Raw genomic sequence first — 18,489 nt, 5'->3', positions numbered from 1 at the left:
AACCAGGGCTTCCTCAAACATGGACTGACCAAGTTCAGTTTGATTCGTACAGTTTGATGATCAAAGGGCAGAGGGTCTTTCTTCAGTATGTTTCTACAGATTTCTTTTCGTGGTTTCTTGCGAAAACTCACTCTTACACTTTACCATTGCGTTTCCAAGTTCCGGAGAGTTTATGACCTACCGTCTCCCAGTCCCCGATTTATGGCCCGACATTCTTCAAAAGTTCAAAGCAGCAGGGTTAAATGCGCTCAGCTTGTACTCCCACATGGGTTCTATCAACCCTTCAAGGGGTGTGGTAGATTTTGATGGATATCGAGCGCTGAAACCTCTTTTTGAAGCTGCAAAGGAGGCTGGGATATGGGTAGTTCTGAGGCCAGGTCAGTCAAAAGGTCATCTTGCTGAATCCTTGGATGCTTATGCACCGCCCTTTAGGTCCTGTAAGCTATCGCTCGCTCTCCGGTGTCTACGATTGTTTATGGTAGCTCTTGTCTAGTATATCAACGCCGAAACTTCAGCAGGAGGACTCGCACACTGGGTGACGACGGAAATTGCTGGGCATCTTCGTTCAAACGACTCAGATTATCGCGAAGCTTGGACTCCGTATATTGAGGGGATTGTTAGGGAGGCCGTACCGTATCAGATTATGAATGGAGGTCCGATTATTGCGATTCAAGTTGGTGAGTTTATCTTGTTCGCTTTCCTTTTCATTCCTCAAGTTGTGATATAGACAACGAATACGGCCAAGACCCAGGAGCTGGGTATTTTGAAGACCTTGAAGCAATATATAGGAACAAGGATACTGGATTGGATCTTCCCTTGACATATAATGATCCTGGAATGGGGAGAAGTTTTATCAACGGGACGGTGGGTGCTTTTGTGCGTCAGCTTTCATCGAACTAAATTTCTTACAGGGAGCTGTCGATCTATATGGGTGGGTTCTATATCATCCTTCTCGTTCAGTTCAATGGGACCCATCTGCTCGGAAGATTCGACGCCTACCCCAACCGTTACGACTGTGCACACCCGGACATATGGAAGCCTGTTCCCGAGAACTATCACGAATACCACTTGGAAGTCAACTCGTGGCAGCCGCTCTACATCCCTGGTACCTCTCCTCCCGCTTTTTCTTTTCTCAACGTTCCGAGCATTCCCCTTTCAAATAGAGTACCAAGGGGGGTCACCGCAAGCATGGGGACCGAATACCCCCGGTATGTCGATGCCCTTCATACAACCACGATCTCGTTCGAAGTGTTTTTTTTCAGATTACACCGGTTGCTACGCTCTCACCGGACCCGCCTTTGAGTCTGTTTTTCACCGACAACTTTGGGCGGACAACGTCAAACTTTTGAATTACTATCCGCTCTACGGGGGTACGTCTTGGGGGAATATTCCGTACCAGTAAGTATTATCGAAAGGCCGTGGTGTACCAGATTCCTTTTTTTCTAATTATTTTATGTATGTCAGCGGTGTCTACACATCGTATGATTGGGGAGCAGCTGTGTGTGTCTTCAGATCTCTTGATGTCCAGGTTTCTGATTATGGCCGTTATTTAGATCTCAGAACCACGAACACTAGGTACTAAATACACTGAACTCAAACTCCAGGGGCTCTTCCTCCGCAGTTCTCCCGAATTTTACAAGACGGACGTCGTGGCAAACTCTACTGAGCCAGACTTACTTGGGTCAATCTCGACCGTGGGCAACACTTCCCTCACTTTCGTTACGTTATTGAGAAATCCTGACACTGAAGCGGGTTTCTGGATTGTGAGGCAGAAGGACTCGACTTCTACGTAAGGCTTTCAAACTCTCCTTTTGCTGTGAGAATTCTGACTTTCTATCGCTCACAGTGCCGTTTCCCGATTCAAACTTACCGTAACTTCATCCCTCTCCGGTGATCGAAAGATGCAAATACCACAAATCGCTCCTGCTATCACTCTCAATGGTCGGGAGAGCAAGGTCATTGTCACCGATTACCTCTTTGGTACCTCGAGAGCTTTATATTCAACCGCATCCGTTTTGTTTGCTGGGACTATCGACGGGAGGGACGTCCTTTTCCTATACGGCGATTCGGAACAGGAACACGAGGCAGCCCTGAACTTGAACGGTTCTCCCACCGTTACGAATCTCACCACACCTTTGATCAAGATCCAACAGTCCAGCTTGTCTTCGTCTGGATCCATATCGATCATTACATTCGCCAAAGGAATTAAAGGTCTCCATACCGTTCATTCTTCCCGTGAACGGCTCGTTCTTTTCGCCGATACCAAAACTGCGGGAACGTTTTGGTCTCCTGCTATTGCCGACCCTAACGACCCACACGGGAACTTTTGGTCGATCGGAACGAACGAGACGGTCCTCGTCGGTGGACCGTACCTCGTACGAACAGCTAAGATTACCAAAGGGTTACTAGAGTTGACCGGGGACTTTGATGTCACCCACCGACCCTCAGCTTCGGTTGAAGGCAACCGTGGCCCGGAGGGAAGAAAAACTCTAACGATTATCGCTCCGCAGAGTGTTACCAAGGCCAGTTGGAATGGAAAACCTCTCGATTTTGAGGGTTCCTTCGTGGAGTCTGCGTGTAGGATTGCAGGTCTTCCTGAGGATGGTTTTGCTACGGGGAATGCCACAAGCTTTATCGAGGGTATACCGGATCTGAGCGCTAATGAGTGGAAGTATGCTGATTCGCTCCCGGAGATCCGTGAGGATTGGGATGATTCGCAGTGGGTGGTAGCGAACCATACGAGTACGAATGTACTGTTCCCAATGTGGTATGGGGATGGGAGGGTACTTTATGGGTGTGATTATGGATTGTGAGTGGCTTTTCCATCGGTTTGTTAATTCTCGAGTCTTTACGTGATTATATGCAGTTGTGAAGGAGCTGTAGTTTGGAGAGGTCATTTCAACGAGACTGGCGTGGAGAAGAGTGTGAATTTGTCAATTAATGGTGGACAGGGTACGTCTCGACTTGCTGCTCCACCTCTCGAAATTGACCTTCTTGATTTCCCTCAGGCTTCGCAGCAAGTGTATGGTTGAATAGCGTATTCCTGAATACCTCGTTCGGAAAGTTTGTACTCTGCTTTCTTCTGCTAAACCGTACTACCGTAACTGACTCGGAACTGGAACAGCTCGTCAAACAGCGCTAACAATGTCAACGAAACCGATCAGCTGTTTGTGTTTCCTGAGGATGCGTTGAAAAAGGGGCAGGACAACGTTATAACGGTGCTTCAGGTATGACTCAGGGTTTACCCCTCGCCCATATTGCATTCCTAACGAGATCCTTCGATAGGATAACATGGGGTTGAATGAGAACTGGTGTAAATAGATTCTACTCCTGTTTCAAGTTCGAAACTAACTATCCGCGCTGAAAAAGATACACAGGACCAGATGAAAAGCCCTCGTGGAATCCGAGGCTTTCAACTTAACCCAAGCGGCAACTTTAGCGAGTGGCGAGTACAAGGAAAAGTCGGAGGGTACAAGAAGTAAATGCTCGCGCTCCCTGATATCTTCCCCCGACGCTAATCCAACTTCCCCCTCCCCTAGTTTCCCGGACAAACATAGAGGAGTCATGAACGAGGGTGGCTTCTTTGGCGAACGCAAAGGCTGGCATCTACCCAACTTTGATACCTCATCGTGGCGAACCCGAAACATTTCTTCCGGGCTACCGGATTTGAAAGCAGGAGTTGGGTTTTTCGTTACAACGTTTGACTTGGACATCCCTACCGGTTTCGATATACCCATGTCAATCAACTTTGAGGATTTGGATTATTTTCAGAATCGGAGTGTGGGTACGGAGGAGTATAAACCATATCGGGCAATCTTTTTTGTGAATGGATGGATGATGGGGAAGGTTATTGGGAACTTGGGGTATGTTTGCCATTTATGTGATTGATCAAGTTTACACTTGGACTGACCCTGTGGTTTTTTTTATAGGCCACAGGTGAGGTTCCCGGTGCATGAGGGAATCTTGGACTATCAAGGGGCGAAGTAGGTGTTGTTCTATTCTGTTACGCATCTTGGTGGATAGCTACTGACCCCGTTGTTGTCATACTTAGTACTCTCGCCGTGGTTGTTTGGGCGATGACACCGAACGTGACGATCTCGCCACAGGTTCGGTTGAGAGTTGACGGTGTGTTCCAGGGAGGGATTTTGAATATTAGGAAGAGTAATCCTGGGTGGTCGGCGGAGGGGAGGGAATAGTAGGAACCAAACGAAAATTTCCAGCTAGATTCAGAGGTGCCATAGTCAGATTAGGATTTAATTTTGACCATAGTTTGCAAGTCGAGTAGAAGACCCTTTAGTTTTAGTTTACGATGTTGTCTCGTCCTGGCAAATCATCTAAATCGAATCTAGCGACCAAAATTTCTATCTACGTAAGTACCTGGATGCCTAGTAATATTGATTGACCAAGCAAAAAGGAATTTCAGAAAAGCACAAACAAAATGAGATATTCAAGAAAACAAGAGGTGAGTGACTGTCATTGTTATTTGAACAACCGGTGGCGTATGGAAACGTTTAATCCTTCGTCCTGTAAATCCTTCACCCACGTGAGACCGCCTGGAAAGTTCGAAACATGCTCGACGTCATCGAGGAATATTATCTCCAGTGAGCGAATCGAGACGACGTCCCATGTAGTTGTTACAGGTTCAGGTATCCATCTCGAGGATACAGCTCTATAGAGTGCTTCGCCGTCTAGTTCTTGGGCATGAAAGCAGAGTGAAAGGTGCCTGAGGTTGGGTAATAACGGAAGAGCGTGGTTCGCGACGCCACTGGCGGTGCGGTGAATGACCAGGCCATTGAGAAATTTGGTGGTAGTGGTACTAGTCCTATTATCTTTATCTTTATCTGGGTATCTGCACCGAAAAAGAGGATCAAACGTTTCATCAAGTTGGAGCGATTCCAACTTCGGCATGAGTTCAAGAAGAGGGAAGATGCGTCCCACGAAGGCAGGTGTCCCGGGATAACGCCAATTATGTGCGCAAAAGGAAGTGATTGGAGGGGATGATCTAGTTAAATATTGCAAAAGAGGTGTTGTGTTCATGTATCCCCAGTCGAAGTGGATCTGAAGTGAGGATAGATTAGGAAGCGAGAGACGAGAAAAGACGGTATCTGGGGTGTGTCCAAGGTATAGGGATAGGGAAGATATGTTCAAGGTTAAACCGGCGGTGAAGCCTCTCGGTTCGAATGGATAGGGTAACATGCGCAGCTCGAGGGATTGGAGGTTGGGACACATGGAGAAGATATTAAGAGCGAAAGGATGTTGGGGTGATACGTCGACAGATAAGGTTTGGAGCTGATGCCATGGAAGCACTGACCCGACGCCCGAACGATCACTATCCATTTCGAGCGAGAGAGACTGAAGGGATTCATTTTGACTGAGGCTATCCACATTGCCGAAGTCGCTACGATGATATTCGATATGGAAAGCGCGAAGATTAGGAAGACGCCCTTTCACGAGCTGAAAGGCAGGGATCTGGAAGAATGATAAAGAACGGGTATCTTCAAAGGTGACGCTGGTCCATTGAGGAGAGCACTGGCATAGAGCGGTGAATGCCATGCTGTGGCGGAAACCTACAGGCTCAGACCTAGGGGGCCAACCTCGAAAAGTAAGTTTCAATGGAGAGGTACGGGCACGGTTCAAGTAAAACTCCACCCGCTGGTGTATCCTTTCATCAGTAAGTCCTTCCTGGAAATCCAACTTCATCCAAGTCCATAGACTCGAGATCGAGAGCGCAACCTCTCTCCACTGCGCACATACCATCGAAACTGTCACAGGCATAGGCTGCAGTCTCCCAGTACTAGGAATCACGTCAATCTCTTCTCGAAGGTACGAAAAGATTTGTGTCAAAAGTTCCGGGAGCATTCGGTGAATGGGAGAAAGCACTGATTTTCCCATTTCCACAGCTTTCTTCAGTCGTTCGTTACTGCTTTCCGCTGTTGAAAGTTGTGCCTTCAACCTCTGAATTTCCGCATCATGCCTTGCGATTTCGCCTTCAAGTTCCGGAAGATGCTGACTTATGATATTTGGGCTGGGAGGTGGAAATTTTCTTTGCCAAAATAGCGATTCCAATAGTGAAGCTCGCTCCATGGCGCTGACAGAAGGTGTGAAGACTCGTCCTGTCGGCCCTAGTTCCGCGTTGAAGGATTGCACGTTGCAGCTCATTCGAATATTTATAAGAGTCAGAAGATATCTCTTGAGACTTGGAGATGAGAAGAAGGTTGGAAGAAGGATAAGAGGATGCCTGGAAAATTCAAAAAAAATGATGTGAGTCACTGTGTTCGAAAGATTAGGGGTTTTGCATGCTAGTTGAAAATTTATGCAAAATCTGGACATTTACGTTGAATTTATGCTAAAATTTGTCAAAATGTTGGCGTAAAACTCGACGATTAGGCAGCGGCGCTCCTGCGATTTATTCCCTACTTCAGCATCCGATGTGTTCAGCACGAAGTTACGGCTCAGCTCTATTCACTCTGCCAGCTTCATAATCATGGTCCTTAGAAAGCCAAACGCTTAGCCCATTTGCTTCATTCAAAAATGGCGCCATTCATGTTTGATACAGAGACAGTGAAGGAATTGAGAACGGCGTAGAGGGGAATGGCTTGAGAATATCGTATGTTCACCGGTGTTCTTGCTTTCAAGACCTTTCTATTAGCTTCACTTTGCCGGTTCCCCTTCTTTCTTTCTGTTCAATTATATCAACTAGATTAACGCCCATGTTTGGTAGAATTTACCGCGTAATATGGCAACATTAGAAGCAACTGAACTTTTGAGGAAACATGTTGGTTCCATCGTACCACGACTGTCTCAATCATTGGAGCAACAGGAGCACGATATGGCGGGCTCATTCGAATTCCTGGCCACCTCCCACGCATCGACTTCCACAAGCTGCCGGTTACAAGGGGCTCAAAGCAAGATTCAAAGCCTCGAGTCGAATATCGTACATTCGATGGCGGTTCGAAGTCCAAACTTGCGTTGAGGATAGAAGATCATCTCAGACGATATATACACAAGACTGGCATCGCTTGGTGTTTTTCCGATACGACCATCATAGTGATTCTCAGTTTCTTTATACCACAACGAACCGCCATCCGGGTTCAACCTTCTCGAGTAACATACAACCCGCTCAACCTCCAGGGTCCCTCAAGATCGATTTCTATCGGTGTTCTTTCAGGTAGTTCCGGCCTTTATGTTGATTTAGAGCCTTTGTACTTGCATGATATCGTTTGCTCCCTGTAATATTTCATTGTGAAATGAAATTGGGACACGTTTTCCGCTCCTTTATCTCTGCCAAAGGATTCAAGGAAGAATCATCAAATGCTCCACGTCGGAAACCAACAACAAGGGCCGTACATTGTATAGGACCCTGCATCATTCATTACGTGTAACTGAAGCCTATTTATGAGGACATCGTCTGTTCTCCCCTTGACTCGTTCTTTCATCATCATATTTCGCCCACCCGCATGGCTCAGAAGTTGACTCGCGCCCAACAGTTGAAAGATACGGCCAACGCTTCATTCGTCAAGAAAGAATACAAAGCTGCAAGTGCGAAGTACAGCGAAGCTATCTCCCTCGAAGTCGACGACAAGGACCTGAACGCAGTTCTTTATGCCAACCGTTCAGCATGTCGTCTTAACCAGAGGAAGTAGGCACAGTTTAGGAGTGAAAAGTGCTGCCTAATCGGACATTATCTTCTTGTAGATTTCTTGACGCAGCCACCGACGCCATCAAGGCTACAGAGCTGAATCCGACATATGCGAAAGCGTGGGCAAGGCTAGCCACTGCGAAAGACGTGGGTATCCGTGACTTCTGTTGAGTCGTAACTTGACGATCGGCCTCTTCTTCAGATGTTAAAGCAACCATCGGAGAGCAAAAGCGCATGGCAAAAAGCCGTCAACGCTCTTCAAAGAACCGATCTCACCGATGACGAGCTCAAACAGAAAGGACAATACGAACGTGGCCTCGCCGACGCGGAGGAGGCTTTGAAAAGGGCAAAGGCTGATTTAAACAACCAGTTCGAGAACCCTGTGGTCGTCAAAGAGTGCGAAGCACCATGGAATATTGCATTCGGATTGATCCCTCGACTTGAACGAGAGAAAAACTTCGAAAGCAGCGTGAGTCCACTACGTTACATTCTTCCAAAACATGCGGAATATAATTCAAAGGACTTACCCACTCGATAGGCATGGGTAATAGCAAGTGCCTATACCTATCTCGAACAAGGCAATATGAAGATGGACAGTATGGTGAATGATGGAGAGCAGACCACAGTGCAGCTTCGAGCCCTCGAGCCACTTTCGAACGCGATCATGACCGATCCACGCGTATTCCATCTCGCAAAATCTGAATGGATTTCTCAGCTCAACGAGCAACGTTAGTAGTTCATTGTTTTAAGACTTTTCCAAACTGACCGTTTATTCATGGCCAGTTAACGCGGAGGTGATGGTCCACGGTGGGTGGAAAGACGCTGGACCTGCACAGATTATATCGGAGGCAAATGCTCGATTGGCGAAGGAAGGCTGGGACAAAGTCCGACCTGCGCTTAGTGTAACGATTCGGTGAGTTGCCCTTCTCACTATCTAGAGGTCGGCGTATTGACCTCGTCACCTGTTAGCGCCTTCATTCTGTATGCTTTCGTGGAAGGAAAGCTTTTGAGAAATTTTACCACTGAGGTTCAATATCTTGGCCGTGCGATTGAAGTCTTGGAACGTGGTCAGAAAGAATGGGAACATGTATCATTCAAGGATCGTGGCGCCATCTTTCGGGACACGTTCAAACGTGGTGTGGATAAGTTATATATGGACTCACTTAGAGAGGTTCGTGAAACAGCGATTACTCTCCTTTACACTGCACTATACTCATACTTTCCCTCCACCCAAGCTTCACGACACGGAACAGGATCCTCATGTACAAGCGTCGATATTGGAAGAACTGTACGAGAAATCGAAATCCATGATCGAAAGCGTCAACAACAGTCCTCCGCCGACCCGTGAGCTCGATCCTGCATTTGCTGCCGCATACTATTATCATGCAAGGGGAAATGCATATGCGTGAGTTTCCGAACTAGTTAATTTGCCCTTCCATCTCAAGCTTCACTAGTCATCAAGCTTTCTGTTGCAGCAGGAGAGGGAGTCAGCTAACCGATTCAAAAGAAGGCTTGACACTTCTCCAAGGGGCAGGCTTTTCTTATTTGAAGGCCGCAGATGAGTTTCCTGAGGACGACGAATGGCACACCGGTAAGTACCTTCGTTTTTTGTCAGGACTATAGGCGTTTTCTTACCGAACGTTTTGTTTCCAAAGTTTATCTCACCGCTGCAGTTGAAAACATGTTGGAAGGCGGAGCCGCTGTTGGTCTGGTTCTCGAAACCCTGAAACGACTCCGTCTGGCAATCCCGGTGGCCGAAAAGATATGGGGTGCTGTGATGTCGAGAGCTGGGTATAAGTACCGCTTCCAACGCGCATTAGAATTCGAACCTAAACTTCAACGTCTCCTGGATGAAGGAAAGATCATGAAGGATTATGGGATGTGTATCAACCTTTCCTCTGCGTCTGCTGGAGGATCTTTTGGAGACGAATCATTCTCGGTGGATCTTTCCAAGATATAATATGACAATTACTGTACCGATATGGTTGATTCCTTCTTGCCTGTAAATATATTTGTAACATTGATATAAATCGTTTGGCTACAAATCAGTCGTGGTCGGCGTAAAGTGCCCGCTTATCGAACGGTGGATCTTCGAGAGAGAAGTTTGCCTTTGGTTTACCTCGCGGGATGGGACCTATGTAGTGTGAGTCAATTTGAACGGTGGAACTTGGGAGGCAACTGGATACATAAGACACATACTCACTCGCATTTGGTTTGCATGGGAAATCATCAAATAAAAGTATTATCCGCCATGCGATGGAAGTCGACTGTCAGATTTTGCCTTATCTTATCTATCGTCTATATGTGCTTAGTAAGTTGAAAATTACGTCATTTACTGTTACGGCCGTGGACACGCGTCCTGAAATAACCATTTCGTTTCTCCCTCCGTGTCCGTAAAATTTCGAGGTCGACGTTCTGACCCATGAATCGCCTGGGGCAAAGCCTCACCCTACGGGCGACAGTGTCCAGAAGACTATGTCAACGACGAAGACTATCTGCCTCGTTTGAGGGGACATGTAGGGCCATGTCCTCCTCAATGTCTTCGCACCCGAGAACCTTTTCTTCCTCAAGATTGTTTCTTGCGCGTCCGTCCCCAATATGGGGGCATCCTAGGTGGATAAACTCGCGGTCAAAACCAGGAGAAGGAGACGAAGAAGACAAAGGTGTCAGTGCTTCGGAAGACTCGGACGAGCAGGATAAGGCTCGGTTGGACGGTTCTGAGAACGAGGACTCTGGTTATACATCGGGATCATCCGGGTCGTCGGGTTCACAGTCGTCGTCATCGTCATCGTCCGATGGTGGCGAACATGACGGTAGTGACAACAAAAACAGTTCTTCACCCCCTCCCTCGTCTTCCGGTAACAGTAACCCATCACCGGGCACATTGATGAAGCAATCTGTTCCAGAAGTGTACCCTCAGGTCTTGGCTTTACCCATTGCTCGTCGTCCTTTGTTTCCCGGCTTTTATAAGGCGGTCGTCGTTCGGAATCCTCAGGTCGTAGCAGCGATAAAGGACATGATGAAACGAGGCCAGCCATACCTTGGAGCGTTCCTTCTCAAAGACGAGGACACAGACAGCGATGTCATTACGGATATCAACTCTGTTCACCCTGTCGGTGTTTTTGCTCAGATCACCAGCGTCTTTGCTGCCCAGGGACACGAGGATAAGGAAGAAGGTTTAACGGCGGTACTCTACCCACATAGGAGGATAAAGATCACCGATTTGGTGAAGGCTGGAGGGTCAGCAAATGTTGAAGAAGTGTCTGCGGACGAGCCTCAGACGGTGACCCCACCTCCCTCCCCAGCCCCAGATGTGGCGAAATCAACCGGTGCGATTCGATGATCTTTTTGTCTGAAACCCTCTAAGAAAAAGATTAGGTCCTGTCCAAACTTCTTTCCTACATGATCACTACGTTTCCATCGCCCAGGTCGAGAATCTTTATACTCAGCCATACAACAAAGACGATCAGTACATTCGCGCCTTCATGTCCGAGATCGTTTCGGTGTTCAAAGACATAGCCCAACTCAACCCGCTCTTCCGGGATCAGATCACCAACTTCTCTATCAACCAGGTTGCCACCAATGTCTTTGACGAACCTGACAAGCTCGCAGACTTTGCTGCAGCGGTCTCTACAGGCGCAGTCACCGAATTACAGGATGTGTTGGAGGCGTTACACGTTGATGACCGTCTTCGGAAAGCGTTGCTGGTGCTCAAGAAGGAACTCATCAATGCTCAGCTTCAGAGCAAGCTGTCGCGCGACGTCGACTCGAAGATAGCCAAACGCCAGCGAGAGTATTATTTGATGGAACAACTTAAAGGAATCAAGAAGGAGCTGGGTATGGAATCCGATGGAAAGGACAAACTCATTGAAAAATTCAAGGAACGGGCCGCACAGCTCAAAATGCCTGAAACGGTGCGGAAGGTGTTTGATGAAGAATTAAATAAGCTCGCTGGACTGGAGCCTGCGGCTAGCGAAGCGAACGTTACCCGGAATTACCTCGAGTGGTTGACGCAGATCCCATGGGGCAAGCACTCGACGGAGAACTATGACATTCATCACGCCCGACAGGTGCTGGATGAAGATCATTATGGGTTGAAAGACGTCAAGGATAGGATTCTGGAGTTTTTAGCTGTTGGCAAGTTGAGAGGATCTGTTCAAGGGAAGATTATATGTCTCGCTGGGCCACCTGGTGTTGGGAAGACTAGTATTGGGAAGAGTATATCAAGAGCTTTGAATCGCCAGTTTTTCCGCTTCTCTGTCGGTGGTCTGACGGATGTTGCGGAAATCAAAGGACACAGACGGACCTATGTTGGGTGCGTACACAGTGTCTTCCTCTTTGTGAATGTTTTTCTGACACTCTCGTAGTGCATTACCCGGCAAGATCATCCAAGCCCTCAAGAGGGTAGGCACCGAAAATCCGCTCGTGCTCATAGACGAGATTGACAAGATTGGGCGAGGCCATAATGGAGACCCTTCCAGTGCGCTTCTCGAAATGCTCGATCCCGAGCAAAACGGTAGTTTCTTGGATCATTAGTAAGGAATCTTGTCCCACCGTCTTGATTTCGTTCTTATTATTGATATAGCATGGACGTTCCCGTCGACCTCTCTCGCGTTCTCTTTGTTTGCACTGCCAACAACCTTTCCAGTATTCCTGCTCCTTTACTCGACAGAATGGAAGTTCTTGAAGTGAGCGGATACGTGTCGGAGGAGAAGGCGGTCATCGCCGACAAGTATCTCGGACCTCAAGCCAAAGAGGCATCAGGATTGAAAGAAGCGGATGTCTTACTTCAACCGGATGCAGTAGATGTGCTGATCAAGTACTATTGCCGAGAAAGTGGTGTCAGGAATCTCAAGAAACATATAGAAAAAGTGCGTAATTCTCCATACCAAACATTGACTAGTACTGATGAATATCAGATCTATCGCAAGGCCGCATTGAAGGTTGTGCAAGACGTGGGAGAAGAAGCGTTACCGGAACCCGAGCCGGCTAGTGAAAAGTCCACCACGACTCAAACTGAGGTCAGCGAGAAGCTTGAAGAAACCACCACCGTCGAATCCCAGAAGCCGCCTCCCAATGATCCCACTATCGCTACTTCCACCTCCCCGAGTACCGATGATGGTGCATCTTCAGAGACGCCTAAAACAACTGTCACAACACAAGAACGCCGCCCTATGGCCATACCTTCCACCCTTCACGTAAGAATCACCCCGGACAATTTGAAGGATTATGTTGGGCCGCCTGTATATCAAAAGGATAGAATGTATGCACACACGCCCCCTCCCGGTGTCAGCACTGGTTTGGGATATCTAGGCAACGGCAGCGGCGCTGTCATGCCTGTTGAAGCGATGGTAAGTTGGCTGTCTACACGTCATTTCGAGAGACTTATTGTCGACTTCTTTTTTTAGTACATGCCTGGAAAGGGGAACCTTCAGCTTACTGGGAAACTGGGTGAAGTCATTCGAGAATCTGCGCAGATTGGATTGAGTTGGGTGAAAGCGCATGCGTTTGAATTAGGCATTACAAGTGCCGACGATGAACAGTTTTTGGCGAATAAGGATGTACATGTGCATATGCCTGAAGGGAGTATTGGGAAGGAAGGGCCGAGCGCCGGCACTGCGTTGTTGTCGGCGTTCGTTAGTCTGTTCACAAAAACGAGGATTGATCCAGATATCGGTGAGTAGTGGCCCTTTTGTTTTGCCGCTATCATTTCTGATGTATAACAATAGCTATGACCGGGGAGATATCTCTTGTAGGACAGGTACTTCCTGTTGGTGGATTGAAGGAGAAGATTCTCGCTGCCCATCGAGCTGGTATCAAGACAATCCTGGCTCCCGCTGCCAACCGTGCTGATATCGAGGAGAATGTACCTGAGAGTGTCAAGACGGGGATTAGATTTGTGTACGTTGAAGATGTCAGGGAGGTCTTGCATGAAGTATTCAAGGGGGAGAAGGTAGCCGAACGCTGGAAGGAGACGCTGTCGATATGAGGAATTCATTTACTTTGTCGCACTGAATTCAGGTTAGATTTTACATGCTCTCTCTGCCTTGTCTCTTAGGCTCATCGCGCTCGTTGCAGTTTAATGGATATTTTCGTTTATTCGTGCGTTGCGAGTCATAGAACCATTATATCTATTACGTTCCTTCCAAGATCATGTATAATAGCACAGTCTTATCATGTTGAACCCTCAAACGACATCCCAGCACATTTTTTTCGTGAAGAGCGGATGGAACCCGCCGCCGCGTGGGGCTACCTCTCACGATGACAAACACGTTTGCTCTTGAACACAAACTTCACGTTTTTTCTACCTGCCGCACTAGTGAAGCTGAGGCTGCTATGCTTGCTACCTCGTCGTTGATTGATTTGAAGAAATGAAATGTAGGCCATCAGTATTATTGGAAATGCGAAGGCGGCTTTGACGAGGTGAGTTACTAGCTTCCTCCTACCTTATGTTTTCTGAAACTTACAGATAACAGCCCTTCTGACCCCGTAATACCTACTCTTGGTGTAATGTCCATCGGTCAATTCTCGGGTTGACCTCACTCCCGAACTCAAGCCCTGGTTACCTGGCGTTGCGATCATCGAGCGCGGTGTACTCGATGGGTCTATAAAGCAAACGCTTCGACCTAGAAGGGAGACTGTATTCTGACATCCAAGTTACGGGCTGGAGATTGCAGGTACGTCGGCATCTTCAGTACAGGCGCAAACGGGTTTCTGAGAGGAATTTTTAGGTTGTGTTGTAAGTATAGCTCATAGGCCATTATAGGTCTTGATCCTAAACTTCCGGTAATGCAAGAGGATATTACGGCTCTCGAAAAAAAATGGAGACCCATCCTCAGAAGATCTGTCAAATACCCACCTTCCCTGCGGACAGGATTCTCATGCCACGGTCGTTTCCCAAGTTCAAGCTACAGCAAACCAGTTCTGAATTTGGAAGAGATGATGAGTTTTGGTCTGGCTGGCACTAGCGAAGACAGTGGCGTTTTTGCCCGCGGAAGACGATGAACATCCAGGGGTGTTTTAGCATTCTTGTGGCACTCCCTGAACAGCCGGATTTTACCGACGCAACGCAAAATTGAAGCTTGTTTCGGCCATCAGAAGAACCCCGTCGTTGCAGATGCGTTTACTTACGTTCAAGATATCGAATTCGAGAACAATTGAAGCTGGTCTGGCAAGACTTGAAGCTTGAAGATGCAAGGTGTACGGATCATTTGCCCGGTTGTTGTATAGGGAATTCGTCGTGGATGAGAAAGGCCTTTAGAAAAGGCATCAGGTGTTCCTGTTTTGGTCGAAGTATAGGCGGCAACGAACGTTGACAGCGGAGTTGATAGACAACAGTGGCGATTGGATGAGGTCGATGTGAGGACCAAGGTCCTTGCACATCGTAGAGAGACCAATTTGGATAGCGACGGCCCGCATGGGCCTATTCCCGTCAGTCTTCCAGATCTTGCATTCGTCGCACAACTTCTGATGCTGTTCTTTTTTTTTCTCTCGCACATCAAGAGCGCTTCCGGATGAACATTGTCCTTCTTTCTCACCTTCATCTCCCTTCAATTAATTGTGCATACAAATGTTTCGACGTGTGCAGTTGTTATTGCTAGTTCACGACAACATGACACCCGCTTTTCCCATCATTTCTCGACCCGTAAGGAACGCACGGAACGACTCTGTGCTTTGGAGCTCTCTGCAACGGTCCTTATTGAGGAACTGAATACACCTCAGACGGGTACGGTCGACTAGCATGAGAACTACAGGGCCGTTTTTGATTGCAACGATACAGGTACATGCTACATTTAAACTTCGGAAGGCGGGGCGAACATTGACAGACACATAATATCAACGTCTTCTTCTTACTGCGCGGTTGTAATCCAGGGATGCCGCTCGTTGAGAATGACCTCACGTACCCCCAATACTTTGTTCGTGAACGTGACTTGAGCTGACTTGAAGCGTTTTTTTGTCATTCGTAGCTTCCAACAAGATCTTCCAAATTCTCAAGTCTGTCAGGTCTTCCCGCGCTCAATTCCCTGTAATATGTTTGGCCAATAACAAAGACTCGGTCAGGCTTGAAAGACCGTAACTAGGAAATTGAGAAAACAGAATGGGCAAAGCTTCCAGCGCTTCCTCAGTCAGTCGCACATAACATCAGATGCGACGCGATCTTGATCAGGAAATTCATTCTATGCATTACAGGATCCCTCCTTTTGAACATCATATGTTTCCACGACTATGTTGGCTTTGTATAGAATGCCGACCTAACGACGTCGCTGATACTAGTCCTACTAGTACTATTAGTGGTGCTACCCAACCTGTACACGGCTATTTCTCTCCAAGCCTCGCTTCGTGGCGTTCGACACTATTATCCTAATTTCGAATTGCCAGTGCATTCGGTGCGCCCAAACTCCAAAGCATATAATCAATAACGGAAGGGGACTGCCCTAGTCTCGTCTGATGGGATTTAGTCCTTCGATCAACTGTGTCGGTAGTACAGGCGGGATGGATTATAGCAGATATATATTCCATACAACGAGATCTCATATTCGGAAGCGTCGTTCCTCTTCAAAACGAACCAGCTCAGTTCAATAAAGGTGGTAGACGACTTTTACCCTGGTCAGATCGGCCGTTTTTTTCCCTCCCCTCCTTGATTTCTCGACCAACAGTCGTCGACAGCTCACTTTTTGGGCCCCGGGGGATCTGCACTCTGGGTTTTGTTCGAGGGGTTGCTTTGCGTATATCTCCGCATCAATGAGGTCCCCCACACCCAGATGCAGATGCAGGCTAGTTACTCCCCTCCCCCCCCCCTACTCAAAAGTGGCGCAACTGATGTCAGCACTCCTCTCCCCCCACTCAAACATCTACAAGGGTTCTTCGAGGGAACATTATAATACGCAGTTCCCCTTGTTCAAGCTTTGACCCCCAAGCAATTTTCGAGTTCCCCTTCCCGCAAACCTTAAAAGTAACGCTTACTTCATGTCCCCGACGGACAAGGTCAAAAGAGGTCGTACGCGGAAAGAGCGGTTTACCTACTTTATCATCTTGCCCCCCCCAGTCAACCAACTTGAACTTGAAGGTCGCATCATCTTTGATCCACCGCCGTGCGATGATTGCATCTTTCCCCCTCCCCCTTCAACAGATAGTGATACAATACAACCGCCGCACGGCGCAAGGGACCCAGGGGCCAGGGCGGAGTAAGCAACAGAAATCTACATAAAGGTATCTTGATGCGCTCTACTTATTCGACCCGCACGGTCCGAAAATTCCTTTTAGTTTTCAACGAGTTTCTATCATTCTATTCGACCTATTGGACGGTTTCTAAGTTGGACGTTTCATGATTCATGATTCATCGCGGCCCATTCCCATCAACTAAGAACTTGAACAAGTTCCATTCCTTTTTTTCAACCGTGATTTGTCCAATGAGCACTTGTCGTGTGTTTTCTATTTTCGTTGACCGTCAATGTTGTGCCCAGCTGGCTATCTTTAGGAAAAAAGGGGGGGGGGATCACTGGCATGTCCCCCCCAGTCGTCTGGGATTTGTTTGATTGACAGCCGCCGTTTTTGCGATCTTATCGAAACCTTGCAATGACCACACAACGACTTCGACGAAGACCGAGATATCCGAGCTGAGCTCCCTTGTCATTTTTCGAATTTCACACGGGCTTCTTTCCGGTTCCTGGCAAAATCCACCGAACTACCCGACGGGGCCGAGCTCGGGCCTGGTCCTGGGGAGGGGGAAAAGGTCGAAACAGCAGACTGAGACAGTCAGACTCACTGCGTCCTTCAATCCTTCAATCATTCCGTGAAGCTCGTAAGTTAAAAAGTCAATAGCTCTCAAAAGGGACCCCTTCCATGGCCATGGCCGTCACTTGTGCGTAGCGAGAATAGACCATTAGAGCATCTACACCCATTTACCTTAAACATTTTAAAGCGCCACTTGTGACACTTGTCGGGTTTTACCTCATTGTCATTCCAGTTGAAGCTCTATCATGCCAAGGAACCAACCAAGCTAGAACAGAACTGTCAAGTTCCCGCCGGATGCCCATTTGAAAAAAGAAGTTGTAAGGTTGGGCTCCTATGATGTCGCCACTGGGTTGACTGATTTTTTAGCCTTCAAGTTATTGTCATCTTCGTACTCGTCGGGGGGTAGTTGTCGGGCATGGGTCCGTTACGCCCGTAACTAGTGAGTTACCTACGTAATGTCAGTAACTACATGTACTGTACAAGTAAACAAGCCGAAGAAGGTCCTGTTCAGTTTGAAACAACGTTGTGGCGACATAACCGTGTGGTGATGAACTTTGACTCTGATGCAATCAACCCAGTTGTCACTTTTATTGGCGACGTACTGTATATACAGCACATCATCTACTACAATTTAAAACAAAAACAGAAAAAGTGTAGCTAGTTGTTGGATTACAGAACTGGGATACGTACATAGGGATTGGTTGGTTGCTAGAAATAAAAATCAGCGTAATTGCAGGCTATACTTTAAATATATCCCTGAAAACCTCGAGTTTCAAATTGAATAGGGCGGGTAGGAAGGGGAGTCTGAAATGGTCCATACTCTACATGATACACAATACGTATGGATGACCTCTCGACCGGGGCTTCAACTAAATTCGGTTCCACAAGAGAAAGCACAATTGGGCAGAACTCGGAAATCGTTTGTTGCGTAACCCATTGAAATTGTCAGAACTGCTGAGTCCTGTGAAAGAGCCTAGAGGTGAGGTGATTCTGATTTCAAACGGCTCGGAGAAATGAGTGTCCGAAAGGTCTTCAACTGGCAATCGGACTCCGCAGGTCAAGCAAAACAGCGGTCGGTTTCCACAATTCGAAAAAAAAAAAAAGAATGTTGTTGG

At 47.5% G+C, this 18,489-nt stretch overlaps 5 protein-coding genes across 6 annotated transcripts; 4 read left to right on the top strand and 1 right to left on the bottom strand.

Annotated features, from left to right (window-relative positions):
• The first annotated feature begins 493 nt into the window (after nucleotides 1–493).
• On the top strand, nucleotides 494–4,226 carry E1B28_010744 (uncharacterized protein). Of its 2 annotated transcripts, XM_043155721.1 has the most exons (17): nucleotides 494–677; nucleotides 728–864; nucleotides 912–931; nucleotides 987–1,105; nucleotides 1,164–1,208; nucleotides 1,263–1,398; nucleotides 1,465–1,498; nucleotides 1,554–1,789; nucleotides 1,847–2,809; nucleotides 2,867–2,952; nucleotides 3,009–3,063; nucleotides 3,125–3,227; nucleotides 3,286–3,313; nucleotides 3,370–3,478; nucleotides 3,540–3,863; nucleotides 3,930–3,983; nucleotides 4,052–4,226. In XM_043155721.1, the coding sequence occupies exons 1-17, from the start codon at nucleotides 644–646 to the stop codon at nucleotides 4,194–4,196; spliced, it is 2,628 nt and encodes an 875-aa protein (XP_043005503.1). In that variant the 5' UTR covers nucleotides 494–643; the 3' UTR covers nucleotides 4,197–4,226. The 2 variants fall into 2 exon arrangements, with proteins under 2 accessions (XP_043005503.1, XP_043005504.1); XM_043155722.1 differs by having other exon boundaries at nucleotides 912–1,105.
• A 253-nt stretch (nucleotides 4,227–4,479) lies between these two features.
• E1B28_010743 (uncharacterized protein) lies at nucleotides 4,480–6,281 on the bottom strand (the record flags this gene model as incomplete). Its single annotated transcript, XM_043155720.1, has 2 exons — nucleotides 4,874–6,281; nucleotides 4,480–4,822 (listed from the first exon to the last, which is right to left on the bottom strand). The coding sequence occupies exons 1-2, from the start codon at nucleotides 6,157–6,159 to the stop codon at nucleotides 4,480–4,482; spliced, it is 1,629 nt and encodes a 542-aa protein (XP_043005502.1). The 5' UTR covers nucleotides 6,160–6,281.
• Nucleotides 6,282–6,773: 492 nt separating this feature from the next.
• On the top strand, nucleotides 6,774–7,172 carry E1B28_010742 (uncharacterized protein; the record flags this gene model as incomplete). The annotated part of the gene is made up of 1 exon (XM_043155719.1): nucleotides 6,774–7,172. One exon carries the CDS (start codon nucleotides 6,774–6,776, stop codon nucleotides 7,170–7,172), a length of 399 nt encoding a protein of 132 aa, XP_043005501.1.
• Nucleotides 7,173–7,416: 244 nt separating this feature from the next.
• E1B28_010741 (uncharacterized protein) lies at nucleotides 7,417–9,684 on the top strand. The gene is made up of 9 exons (XM_043155718.1): nucleotides 7,417–7,639; nucleotides 7,696–7,786; nucleotides 7,842–8,108; nucleotides 8,178–8,367; nucleotides 8,423–8,552; nucleotides 8,609–8,810; nucleotides 8,875–9,044; nucleotides 9,094–9,230; nucleotides 9,295–9,684. Exons 1-9 carry the CDS (start codon nucleotides 7,458–7,460, stop codon nucleotides 9,597–9,599), a joined length of 1,674 nt encoding a protein of 557 aa, XP_043005500.1. The 5' UTR covers nucleotides 7,417–7,457; the 3' UTR covers nucleotides 9,600–9,684.
• Nucleotides 9,685–10,061: 377 nt separating this feature from the next.
• PIM1 (ATP-dependent Lon protease pim1) lies at nucleotides 10,062–13,628 on the top strand (the record flags this gene model as incomplete). Its single annotated transcript, XM_043155717.1, has 7 exons — nucleotides 10,062–10,968; nucleotides 11,018–11,954; nucleotides 12,007–12,174; nucleotides 12,225–12,510; nucleotides 12,559–12,990; nucleotides 13,048–13,315; nucleotides 13,369–13,628. The coding sequence occupies 7 exons, from the start codon at nucleotides 10,062–10,064 to the stop codon at nucleotides 13,626–13,628; spliced, it is 3,258 nt and encodes a 1,085-aa protein (XP_043005499.1).
• Nucleotides 13,629–18,489: the final 4,861 nt, after the last annotated feature.

This window comes from Marasmius oreades, chromosome 7 (genome assembly GCF_018924745.1).
Source record: "Marasmius oreades isolate 03SP1 chromosome 7, whole genome shotgun sequence".
Classification (NCBI taxonomy): Eukaryota; Fungi; Basidiomycota; class Agaricomycetes; order Agaricales; family Marasmiaceae; genus Marasmius; species Marasmius oreades.
The sequence above is the reverse complement of the archived record's forward strand: the minus strand, read 5'-3'. Positions and strand labels throughout refer to the sequence as shown.